The sequence below is a fragment of the Phoxinus phoxinus genome, assembly GCF_949152265.1.
Source record: "Phoxinus phoxinus genome assembly, chromosome: 1".
NCBI lineage: Eukaryota > Metazoa > Chordata > Actinopteri > Cypriniformes > Leuciscidae > Phoxinus > Phoxinus phoxinus.
Genome location: NC_136876.1, coordinates 19562035 through 19575009, shown reverse-complemented (window position 1 = coordinate 19575009; position 12975 = coordinate 19562035). Strand labels below are relative to the sequence as shown.

Sequence of the window (12975 nt, the reverse complement as noted above, 5' to 3'; positions counted from 1 at the left end):
GTTGTAAGAATGATGCTAAAGTGTTTAAAGGGTTTTTTAACACATTGGTATCTAGTTTTTATGGTGTTCTGAGTAATTGCTTACCATACCAATCACATAATATGTAGGCTATATACGTTTATATATTTATATTTATTTATATATATATTAGATTGCTTAGAAAGTATGTGTGCTTTTTTTCAACAAGATTTGACATTCATGTATATATGAGTCTTTTTGTCTTAGTTTCCAGTAAAAATATCTTATAAATGTGGTTATTTTTTACTTATATTTTAGTCAAAATATCAAAAACTATTTTAAACAAGATACATGTACTGGAGAAGCTGATATATTAAGACTTGTTTTCATAGTTTGCATCTTGAAAATAAGTGTATTATGTCTTTTTTTTTCAGATTTTTCAGATTCAGATTTTTTTTTCACTTGTTTTGACTTTAAAAAACATGAAAGAAGCAAGACAAAATACTCGAGTACATTTATGTATACAATTTAAAATATATATTTTTTAGATATTTTGACAAAAATTGCTGTTAAGAATGCTTGTGCAGTGATTCTCCAAAAGAGAGCATCATGGCTGCTACCGGATCCTGATTACTGGTTCTGCAGCCAGTTTAGCTTGAGGCTCACTGCAGAAATCACCTCTGCTCTGTGGAAACATCAAAAGAGCTCAGATCAGTGAGCATTAGAACAGGTCTCAGATCTGTTTAACCCTGTTATGAAGACGTGCAGCGATGAAATGAATGCTCTGTCCTGCTGCGGCTTCGGAAGATTGGGATAATGTCTAGCTGTTTGTCCACTGTGTAGATCTGTGTGTGTGTGTGTGTGTGTGTGTGTGTGAGTGTGTGTGAGTGTGTGTGTGAGTGTGTGTGAGTGTGTGTGTGTGTGTGTGTGTGTGTGTGTGTGTGTGTGTGTGTGTGTGTGTGTGTGTGTGTGTGTGTGTGTGTGTGTGTGTGTGTGTGTGTGTGTGTGTGTGTGTGTGTGTGTGTGTGTGTGTGTGTGGTGCCCACAGCTGTTGGGGTCAGCGGAAGGCCGCTGGATCCGGTTGGTAAGATAGGGTGTGAACTTCCACTCCATTACACTTTACATACACACACACACACGCACACACACGCACACACACACACACAATGGAGGCACAGCAAATGTCTAGCCAGTCACACTGGTGTAGATTCTCAAGGGCAAAAGTGACACTTCTTCTGGATTTACTCTGTCCCGTTTTTTCTGTTTCTTCATGTAATCATCACAGACAGACTCGATGATGGTGAGATCAGATTATATCGGCTGTTGTCAGACTCCTTGTGCATAGAAAAATCTCACAGGATTATTACAATTAATAGCTAAAGAAAAACAAATTGGAAATGCAAACTGATATTACCTAGTGACAAACTACAGCAAAAGATATACATAACTGGCTTAGAACCATTGTTTTGTACAGTAAATGCTTATATATAGATAAATATATAATGTGTGTGTGTGTGTGTGTGTGTGTGTGTAGTATTATAGTAATTTTTGCATAAATTTTGAATTTGAAAAAATCATGTATTTTTCTTCAATCTGCTGCCATTCTTGTTCAGATGTTTCATATTTATGAAACGTTATTCATACAACCAGTGCTAGACTGCTTTTTCAGTAACAAAACACGTCGCCCTCAACACACTCACATTTTTGATTTGATGGATGGGTTTTTCATGGGTGGTCTGTAGTACAACCAGCCTCAGCCCACACACACACACACACAACTGACACACACATGCTGTCTGCCAAGAACATGATTGGCACATATGGCACAGAGTCTTTCTCTCTTACACGCACACAAACAACGCAATGTCTCATCATCAAATGCAAACAGTGTGACAACTCATGCTGTTGCACTCATTAGCTGCACATATGAAGCATTTTGCACTCAGCCAGACCCGTAAGATCTCCATCTTTAGAAATGCAGTGAAAACATGCTTGTATCAGCAGTAAAATCGTCTGCTTAAGAGATGCATCTCTCCAGAGCAGGTGAAAAAAAACCAGAAGTGTTTTTGCCTACAGGCGCCTGACTGCTCGGTCAGACAGCAAGTATGAACTGTAAGATGGGCATGAACATCTCTCCACCTGTCACAGCTGACAATCACACATACTCACATTTTTTGTGACGTGTAGTTCAAATTAAAGTAGTTTGACGTAATGTAACCAGATTGTTTGGATGCATTTTTCTCATGAAAATGTTCTTGCCCGTGCAAAACTTGCCACCATGGTGCTAGGGTATTTGTGGGTGATTGCTAGGGTGTTGCTATGTGATTACTAGAGTGTTGCTATGTGATTGCTAGAGTGTTGCTATGTGATTGCTAGGGTGTTGCTATGTGATTGCTAGGGTGTTGCTATGTGATTGCTAGAGTGTTGCTATGTGATTGCTAGGGTGTTTCTATGTGATTGCTCGAGTGTTGCCATGTGATTGCTAGAGTGTTGCCATGTGATTGCTAGGGTGTTGCTATGTGATTATTAGGGTGTTGCTATGTGATTGCTAGAGTGTTGCTATGTGATTGCTAGAGTGTTGCTATGTGATTGCTAGGGTGTTTCTATGTGATTGCTAGAGTGTTGCTATGTGATTGCTAGAGTGTTGCCATGTGATTGCTAGGGTGTTGCTATGTGATTATTAGGGTGTTGCTATGTGATTGCTAGAGTGTTGCTATGTGATTGCTAGAGTGTTGCTATGTGATTGCTAGGGTGTTTCTATGTGATTGCTAGAGTGTTGCTATGTGATTGCTAGAGTGTTGCTATGTGATTGCTAGGGTGTTTCTATGTGATTGCTAGGGTGTTTCTATGTGATTGCTAGGGTGTTGCCATGTGATTGCTAGGGTGTTGCTATGTGATTATTAGGGTGTTGCTATGTGATTGCTAGAGTGTTGCTATGTGATTGCTAGAGTGTTGCTATGTGATTGCTAGGGTGTTTCTATGTGATTGCTAGAGTGTTGCTATGTGATTGCTAGAGTGTTGCCATGTGATTGCTAGGGTGTTGCTATTTGATTGCTAGAGTGTTGCCATGTGATTGCTAGGGTGTTGCTATTTGATTGCTAGAGTGTTGCCATGTGATTGCTAGGGTGTTTCTATGTGATTGCTAGAGTGTTGCTATGTGATTGCTAGAGTGTTGCCATGTGATTGCTAGGGTGTTGCTATTTGATTGCTAGAGTGTTGCCATGTGATTGCTAGGGTGTTTCTATGTGATTGCTAGAGTGTTGCCATGTGATTGCTAGGGTGTTGCTATGTGATTATTAGGGTGTTGCTATGTGATTGCTAGGGTGTTCTGGGTCCCTTATTTATGGGCCATGTCAAAAGATCCAACCTAAATCTCTAGATATGGATCAAGCACTCTTTGAATGTAATTCTATGGGTGGTTTTCCTCCACATTTTAATTGAAAATGCAATACACCTCTCCTCAACAAGCTGCATTGATATTATCCATGTCCACTGAACGAACACGAACACTGTGGGTTGAGCTACAGTTTAATGCATTGTGTTATACTAACCTTAGATATTATTAAATTGTGATTCTAGCCACCGCATACATCACTAACAACAATCATAATTGGAACTAACACAATCATAATGATACTGATTGAAAGCATACGCTTTTGCAGAAGGTCATGACCCCAGGATTTCAAAGAGTTGATGAGCTGGGATGGAAGGATGATGAAAGAGGGAGAGACCGTTCTTTCATTCAGTTCTCATTCTCCTTTCTAAACATCACTCTAATTCTCGTTTCATTCGACAGCCTATCACACCCACACCATTCCTCTCCCACACTCATTCATCTTTCCTCTTGTCTCATTCTCTCTTTCTTTATTCCTCCCCTCAGGTCTTTTTCCTTCCCCTTTCCTCCCTCTCTCTCTCTCTCTCTCTCTCTCTCTCTCTCTCTCTCTCTCTCACTATTTATTCATTCAAACTGTCTCATTTTCCTTCTATTTTTCTCTGCCAGGTTCCCTCACCTATTGGTTTTCTTGATTCTTCAAATCTCATTTTCTTCCCTCAAGGAAAGTGGTTCTCAAACTTTTTCAGGTGGTGGACTCGTTTCACAGAGATTGCGGACCACTTTTAACTCAAAAACTGGGGGAAACCACCAACTACCTGAAGAATTACGTTGCAGTTTAGTCTGAAAAGTACAGTTCATTTTGAAATTACTGTTTTATGCAGGAGGTGGTAATGCAGGTGGCCATTACACCTTGGGTGTGCATTCTTTTTTTCAATAATTCAATGGCCCGGAGTCAATTATTTCACTTTATACTACTGTTACCACACCTCAAGATATTGTTCAGATGGTGTATTTCAAGACACATGTCAGTGTTTTGTCCTTAAAACGCTCTTTGAGAAAGAGAGTATGTGCTTTCCATACACAGTAAAACGTAATTTTGTGGCAAAAAACATGGGAACAATTTGTCGTTCTTTTTATCCTATTGTTTATTATAATTATTTGCTTGGTCAGTGTCGTTGTGGGTTTTGGTTCTTTTGCTGTTGTAGTCTATAAAGACCCTTTGTTTGAAATAACTGAAATCATGTGGCGAAGTGATATGGAACTGTAATGCGCTAGACTTGCCTGGAGCTACTTTAGCCGTGCGTTTCCCTGAAAACAATTGCATACTTTAACATACGTCAACCAATCAATACAGCCCCGTAGTATTTCTTGTTTTATCTATACATTTTTATTATATGCTTTTCTATGCATAATGTTTCCAGACTGCTGTTTTGTTGAAATTAATTTCTATTTTAAGCTAATGAAACTTTATCACACAATATGACACAAAATGTCAACATAATTATTCAATGCATTATGATTATATCAATCAAGATATTAATTCTATGCTGGTGCTCTTTGTCAATTATAATTATTTAATTTGTTTATTTAGGTCTATTTTTTTATCAACCAACCTTGGATACCTTCACAGATCTATTTGAGAACTACTTCTTTAGGAGCTCATCATCCTACTCCATCTTCATCACTGCATTTCTCCTTCTCTAATTTCCATCCATCCATCCATCCTTCCTGACTCCCTGTGTCCACATGAGTTTACCTGTCACGACTCTATTGTGTGTGTAGAGTAGAGTGTGTGTGTGTGTGTGTGTGTGTGTGTGTGTGTGTGTGTGTGTGTGTGTGTGTGTGTGTGTGTGTGTGTGTGTGTGTGTGTGTGTGTGTGTGTGCGCGTTGCGTGCAGATGGATCGTTCTTAGACCCTTGTGACCCTTTGTGTGATCAAGCTGGCTTAATGAGCACTTAATTAAACACTCAATGAAGAGATGGATTTAGAAAAGGAAGAAGATAAAAGAAGTACGAGTAGAAACACTGACACAGTGGAAATTCTCACACTCCCAAGAAATAATCACACCTGTGATGAAGTGCGTGTGTGAGATAGAGAGATAAATGGGTCCCTAATTCTCAGACAGAAGGACAGTGTGTTCTTGATCAGCAGGCCTTGGCTGAAGTTTCTTAATTATGCCTTAATTAGCACAGTTGCTTCGTTAAGCCCCTTCCTCTACCAAGGCTGAGAGGGAGCAGCAGTGGGATCTCTCATATCCGCAAATTTAATTACTCCCTCTTTCAAGTTCATTACCCTCACTGGGTCAAAAGGTGATAGCCTTTAAAGCCTCAGTGTTTTTGCTGAGGTTTCATCAATAATGTTGTCGGCCAATGTGTATCTGAGAATAATTTAATGGATTGTGATTGTGCAAGAATTATGTGAACTCATGACAGCTACATTTTAAACTTTTTTTTTTTTTTTTTTTTTTGCAACAATTTTGATTTCAAGCTGTCGTGTGTCCTCTATCTCTAGTGGCATCAAACGGAATTACAAAAATAAAAATCATGACCACAGGAGTTCTGGGGGAAATGCTAGGTTGTTTCTTAATACAAGCAAAGACTTCAGAAGACGGTGCACTCGTATTACTATGAGTGGGAGAAATTGCAACATACAATATTGTAGAATAAGTCCCGCCTTCTAAATAAAAGAGCCAATCGCCAATTGGTTAAGTCATTGCGTCACTGCAGAAGCTCCAGCTACTACAGAAAAAGTCAGTGTTCTGAGACGCGTGCTTATGACTGTACATGCGCATTGGCTGGTCCACCTTGAATTCAGGGTTTTTTGTCATGATTTGAGCGTTTAGAAACTAAATTTATGAGACAGTTTTTGTCAGATTTGATTTGTTATTTCAAATATGAAAGTTAATCGTAAGCTTGGTCAACATCTTTGAATAATTTGATGTTTCCCCATTTAAAGACATATGAGCTGCACTTGCATGCCTGAAATAGTCGCCCATTTCAAGGTTGGCCGCCAAGTGAAATGACTTGCCTTAAAGCAGAGCTATGCATTTTTGGGAATTTCGTCGCTGTATTCTCGCTTTTTGCTCGCAGGTTTCTCTATAGAGCTCCCCCTACAGCTTCGGAATAGATATTTGACAACATTGTCGAAAAACTTGTTGGCGACTCTCAGATACCAGAGGCTAGTAGATCAACGACATCAAAGCAGACGGGACATTCTTAAAAACGTCGTCTTCATTCGGCTTCGAACAGTGTGAGGGAGCGCAATAATGATAGAATTTTAGCAGATTTCTTTTTGCCGTAAAGCAATTCTTTACATCGCGAGACCTTATATCACGCGATACTTCCTGACGCCGCGTCCGGCGGCCCGCCGGCTCAAAGTTGCAAGTGTGTTTTTTTCCGCTCACATGCGATAGGGGGGTGCGAAACGACCACCATTCAACCCGAAAAAAGTAATATAACCATTCCTTGGTATTTGAGCGGCTCAGTTCTCTCATTCTTTTCTTTAGTCTTTATGAAAAACATAAAAAAAAACATAAAACATATAAAAATGTGCTATGGGCATGAATTGTGCCTCACATTTGGCACGTTTATGCAATGAGTTGCATACCACAGTGTACACTTACACAGTTTGCGGCACTGTTATTTTAGTATTATTGATATATCATAGTATTTATTCATATTTTGAATTTTCATCAAATTTTTAGTTTGTTTTAGTAATTTTGTTACAAGCTTTTGTTATTTGTTTTTAGTTATATAGGGATAGAGAAAGTATTTTAACACACACATGATTTAAATGGTTACATGATCAATAATTCACATTCACCAGCCAAAATCTGTAAGGCTCATATCTTGAGAATTGGCCACGGAAGCAGAAATGCAAGCAACCTGTCAAGGTCCCGCTTTACCCCAGCATTGAATGTTTGATGTTCATTATATTTCATTTAACATTCATCTTGTCTGTGAGTCCCTGTGATTGAGCTCAGCAGAAACTCCACAGTAGCTGTACGTCTGGAGCTGTGACTTACCGTTGTTGGTGCGCATTGACCTGCCAGAGATGCCATTAGATCCGATGGGGTGGTGACCTCCTCCTCTGTCCACGCCCCCGGCCTCGCCTGGCTGTTTCAGCAGTTCTGTCAGGGCCCTAAAAAGAGACGGGTTTGTACACCATCAGTTTCTCAGCAGGGCACTTGGCAAACAAGGGTGAGCGATATAAACCAGACATGATCCCACACCAGTTTTGCATTCGATCCAAGTCACGTCTCACTTATTCAAGTCATTTGTCTTCAAGTCTTAGAAACCTGGCGAGACGTGTCTTGATGTGAGGAATGAACATGAGATTTTCCTGAGCGGTGCGATTTGTAAACCGTGCTAATAAAGTGCTGAAGATTAATTTTAGGAAAGAATTATGGCATTGCAAAGTATTTTTATCCGTTTTCTGTAAATAAATGTTGAAATTATGCCGTAATGTGATTACAAAGTGCAAATTGAAGTTGAGGAAAATACTTCTCATTCAATTAAAATGAGGAAAAACCTCATTTGAAAGTGATTACAGCTGATCACATTAGTGTAAGTGAACAGAACTGTTGCTAACGTTTCTGCAACACATTCACTTTTAACACTGCAATGACTTGAATCAATACGGAAATGTACATGAAACACTGTAAATGAATCATTTTGGAATTTTAAATCCAAACATACAGATCCTTCATTAAAAAGAGCAAATGCTTGTCCAGAAAAATGGCAGAACGCAACAGTTGCTAAAGTTAGATTGGTCTGTAACTTTTTAAAGAGGCTATATGTAAGAATGTTCATGAACGAATCACTTTTTTATTGCCAATGTGTAAACAGCTTGTAAACTTAAGAGACGAGACTTTTCTCAACTTCCTAGGTTGTCTGCTAGGTAGACTGATTTTTATGTTAAGGACTCGGGACGTTTTTACCGGTAAAAAATAAAAAGGATGTGACATTTATGTGCGCCCCCCGAGAGCCTCTCTTCAGTTCAGTGACACAAGAAACAAATGCTTAAAGGTGCATTAAGCAACTTTTCATGTTAAAAATACCCGTTTTCTAACCCATACATGCTTAAACAATTTCCTGATGGGCTGAATGAGCCCTTCTCTGATCACTGAGGTTGTCTCTATAATCCTGTAAAGTAAAATAAATAAGAGGGATTCGGGCCGGAATTTTAGACTGGGCGAGACGTCATGCACGTTCACGGCACGCTCACATAGCTTTGTCTGGCAGGTTTGTGTATTCGCCGGCATTCTCCGTAGAAGATGGATTGTAAGAGACCTGCTTGTAGTTCATTTCAAACACCAACGCAAACTCCATGTAAGATAAAAAAAATAAAACTTTTGTCTAGTGCAACCAAAAGGGCCAAATTGGACTCAGACAGGCGTCGGAATAAGACGAGAGTAAACATAGGGAAGGCTTTCAACAAATGGAGAGATCTCCGGTCTGCTCTAGGGCTCAAACGGGATTTCTAACTTTATTACCTCTGAAGACATTATGATTGTAAACAAAAGATTTGCGGCTGATGCTCCTTTGGTTATGAACAGCTCGTGCTCATGCAAGCGTGCGTGTGCGTGTGGTCCATGCACATCCATGTCCATGCGTGTGCACATCTCTGGCTGCAGTTTCGCTTGCCGCCAGAGGTGGCATAGTTCTGCAAAAACTCAGAATCTTGCGCAATGCACCTTTAAACAATGTTCAGGATAATGCCGAAAGAGCTATTCTGTTCTGTAATGTCAATGTTTCATGCAAAGAAAAGGGATTCATTCAAACTATAGTCTCACATTGCCAACTATCATAGATCAGAGCATGTAAACATGGAATCTGAGAAACGTCTACACACACCTCCATTCATCTGCTCCCAGATGAATATAAATATGTAATTTAAATGACCTCATCTGTCGACATGATGCTTGTAAATTGCAGAGCTAATGCAAGCATATCTACATATATCGCTATGATCAGATGCTTTCTTAACCGCTGTTTATTCACCGCTGTCATTTTTGTTGTGTGTTTATTCTGCTATTAAGAGAAAAGTATGCAGCACATTTACATTTTCATCTAAATGTCACTCTCAGCAGTGCGGACGGTGTCTGGATGTTCGTTAACGGTATATCGCTGTAAGGGTATTTTCAAAAAAAAAAATTTAAGCAAAGAGCTAAAAAGAATTTAGCATTGAGTGAAAATTAATCTCCTGTACGTTACATGTACATGAGGGCAAGCATAAGTAATACGTTGCTGTCTGCAGTTCATTTAATGGCCACCGGTGTCACTAATTACAAGGGCTTCTGAACTCTACATATAGCCGCTTTAAAAAGGACTTAGCAAAGAGATCAGGGGTTGTCTTATAAAATGGAAGCCTGTGTCCTAGTAAGGCTGCATATCTCGGCTGGCACACGTCACTAAGCGCAGCTGAAGGCCGTCTCAATTTAAAGGATCCTTGGAAGGCAGCCTTTGTTTCGTGCCTTTCATTCAGCTTATTTTGAAAGATGCATCAAGTGTATCCTTCATGTCCTTCAATCACCCACAATATTTTGCACACATTTCAATTCACGAAAGAGAACTGACTGAAAATGACTCAGCACCGAGCTTGTCTTAGAGGTCTGCTACCCTACCCGGGTTTGTAACTGGGAAAAACTGTATAGGCTATACATTAAGTTTGCGTGCCGTGTGGTTGCCGTGTTTTTACTGCAATATGAGCACGCGAGAGAGAAAGTGCATGCATGCGCAGTTTCAGTCCTCTTCTGATTGCCAAAACAGTTTTGTAAAAACATTTGTATTTTATCATTTTACAAAACTGTTTGCAACCATCAACTCTCGATGCTGTTCTCTTCCTTCACAACTCATACGGAGAAGGATATATTTGTGTAAATATTTACTGCGTTTCATCTGTTCAACCACAGCAAAGTTTCGTAATTAGTATGTCGGTGCTTTTTCTCTTTTTTTTTTTCTTGTGTGCTGACTGATGAGGGGGCCGCTGTGCCTTGGTGAAACAGTGTTTGTAGCCTACATGTAGCCTATTTTTATCATTATTATTATAGTTTAAAATATATCAAATACATCATATTGCAAAAAATAAAAAGAAGGTATTTACTGTGAGAAACGGACCTCGGGTTCGGGTCAGGCTCGGGCTTAAAATATAACCGTAATGTTCAGGTCGGGTCAGGTCAGGTTAAATGATTTCGGTTACGGGCCGGGTTCGGGCTTAAGTTTAAAGCCTGTGCAGACCTCTAGCTTGTCTAAGTTAATTCTGAAATGTAAGACAAAATAATGTTTTCGGAGATTAAGGCATACGTGTTATCTTTTGTTTTGGTGTAAATGAATCACTTCACACTAAACTGCCAATAATGTAAGCTCTGGGAGACCACAGACGATTGGCATTCACTGTATTGAATTAATAATAAAAAAGCCAGTTAATATGAAGATTTCTAATTCAAAATGTTTTTTCAAAATTAAATTTAAATAGTATTTGCATGCCCCATATTCCATTTTATTACATATTTGCTCTCTGAAATGTTTGATTCTGATTGGTCAGTCATGAGATTCTGTGGTCAATTATGATGATTGTCATCAAATGGCAAAAATGTATAATGTCTGCTCATTGGGGCATTTGAGGTTGGTGAGAAAACCATGAAAAGTATGGTAATATTGAAATTATGACTTAACCATCACTTAATGATATTAATACTAGGCCTATACCGTAATATTGTTGAAGTGTTCGTCATGTTGCTAGAACCATTGTTATGTATACCGTAATGTTTTACAAAATAATAAACAGGTAGGATTTTAAAATGGTTTAATTTCCCTGTCTTTCATTTATGTGGTAAAAAGCCTTGTAATAACTGATAGGACTGTACATTATCCCTTAAATGTCTGTCTTGTTTGAACTTGTTCATTCGTAGGCTCCAAGCTGCTTGCAAAGAACTGTTGGAGGAATCATTTAATTAGCTAGTAAAATATTTCAACTCAAATCAATATTTTGTGTCTTATTATTTACTTATCTCCCTGTTGGGGTTTACTTTGCGATAACAAACGGCTGGATGTCCATTATCCCTGCATATTATATTCCATTGTTAAACAGGAATCATTCCAATAGTATAAGGACTCTAAAATGAAAAACAGAATTGAGTGTCACCTCACACCATCTACTGGCCTATTTTTATATTAGACTTTAATATTTGATGTACTGCTTCTTATGAATCTACCCTCTTTTTGTGCATTTCCATTTATTCGCATGTAGTCTCACTCAGTATTTATTCTATATTTCAATTCAATTCTTTCTTTTATTCCCATACCACTTCAGTCATTCTGCCTTTATGCTTTCAAAGAATGTTTCAATCACTGCCTGTCCTTGAATCTCACCCGTCCCTTTGTTCACTAACTCCTGTTTGCACTTTCAGAATCCAACCAAATCCCTCACTTGGAGCATCAGTGACCGTAACCTTCACCGATCGTCCACTGAGCCATCTTTGAACTCTCAGTGCTGCCATAAACACTTAACTATCAACCAACCCTCTCCATTCACCCGTCCCTACTGGCAAGTGCTTCAGTGGTTGCATTAAACTTGTGTAGGTGCGCAGGAAGTGCGAGCGTGACCTGATTCCAGTGCAATTGAAAATACTTCTGGTCGGCTGCTCTTCAAGGTTCCGTTATTTCCCTTGTGACATCATTGTCTCAACATTCAGGGCAGGATAGAACCGTGGGACGTTTCTAACGCAACAGTTGCCAGGAGCGCTGGGCTGAGGAATACGAGAAGGGTCTGTGTGTTTCATGATAAGGACCAGGAGAATGAGGCACTCCACTCCGCTGAATGCTCGACTGATGTGCTGCCCTGTGAATCACTGCTACCGTCTCCTCAAAGCCAGTGTTGGCCACACAGGAAGATGGCTGTCCATAAACCTCCTGCCCCTCTGGTGAGCCGTATAATATTCCGTCCTGGTGGCTTATTTTACACTCAGACAGGGGATTGTGAAGGTAAGGTATAGGAAAACGGTTAGGGGCACTAAAAGTTTGGGGTCAGTTTTCAGAAAGATTTTCTTTCTTTTTCTTTCTTTTTTTTTTGAAAGAAAAAAACGAATAAATTAGTAGTTCAATTCAATAAGGAAAAGTGACAGTAAAGACTTTTACAAAAGATTTCTACTCTTTTAATTTTTATTCTAGGAAATCATCAAAGAAGCCTGAAAATAGGTATCATGGTTTCCACAAAAATATCGAAAAATATAGAAAATAAATCTATACTATTATAATAATAAAAAGAATCCAGACGTGTTTTTTTTGCTGGGTAGCAACACCACAACTAAATATTACTCCTAATATCTTTTTTGAAATCCTAAAAATAAGATACGTTTACTTTTTGAAAAGTGAAACTTTAATATAAGACCTGTTTTCATTGTCTTACTGCACTGGCAGATTTTTTTTTCTACTTGTTAAACTTATTTATGATTAAAACATGAAATCTGCCAGTGCTGTAAGACAAAATACACTTATTTAAGATTAAAAAAAAAAATCGTAATATTTTATTTAGCGTTGCTTCTCAAGTAAATTTATAATTTAGAGATATTTTAACTGGAAAATAAGGCAAAAATACTTCTTGAGAATATGGCTCTGAAATTAAATTAAAAGCTAAATTAAAATAATCAAATTTAAATGTATTCCCCAACTCAAATTTGCAGA

The 12975-nt window shown here is 38.7% G+C and overlaps 1 protein-coding gene and 1 long non-coding RNA gene across 5 annotated transcripts in view; one reads left to right on the top strand and one right to left on the bottom strand.

Annotated features, from left to right (window-relative positions):
* LOC306995914 (protein shisa-9) overlaps positions 1-12975 on the bottom strand; it is a 69907-nt gene that overhangs the window by 31788 nt on the left and 25144 nt on the right. For both annotated transcript variants that reach the window (XM_079607891.1, XM_079607890.1), the window contains exon 3: positions 7317-7432. In XM_079607891.1, the coding sequence (XP_079464017.1) occupies positions 7317-7432 (116 nt within the window). The remainder of the gene's footprint in view (positions 1-7316; positions 7433-12975) is intronic.
* LOC306996013 overlaps positions 1-12975 on the top strand; it is a 64725-nt gene that overhangs the window by 42017 nt on the left and 9733 nt on the right. For all 3 annotated transcript variants that reach the window (XR_013796965.1, XR_013796966.1, XR_013796967.1), the window contains exon 5: positions 11703-12215. This is a non-coding gene — a long non-coding RNA (uncharacterized lncRNA). The remainder of the gene's footprint in view (positions 1-11702; positions 12216-12975) is intronic.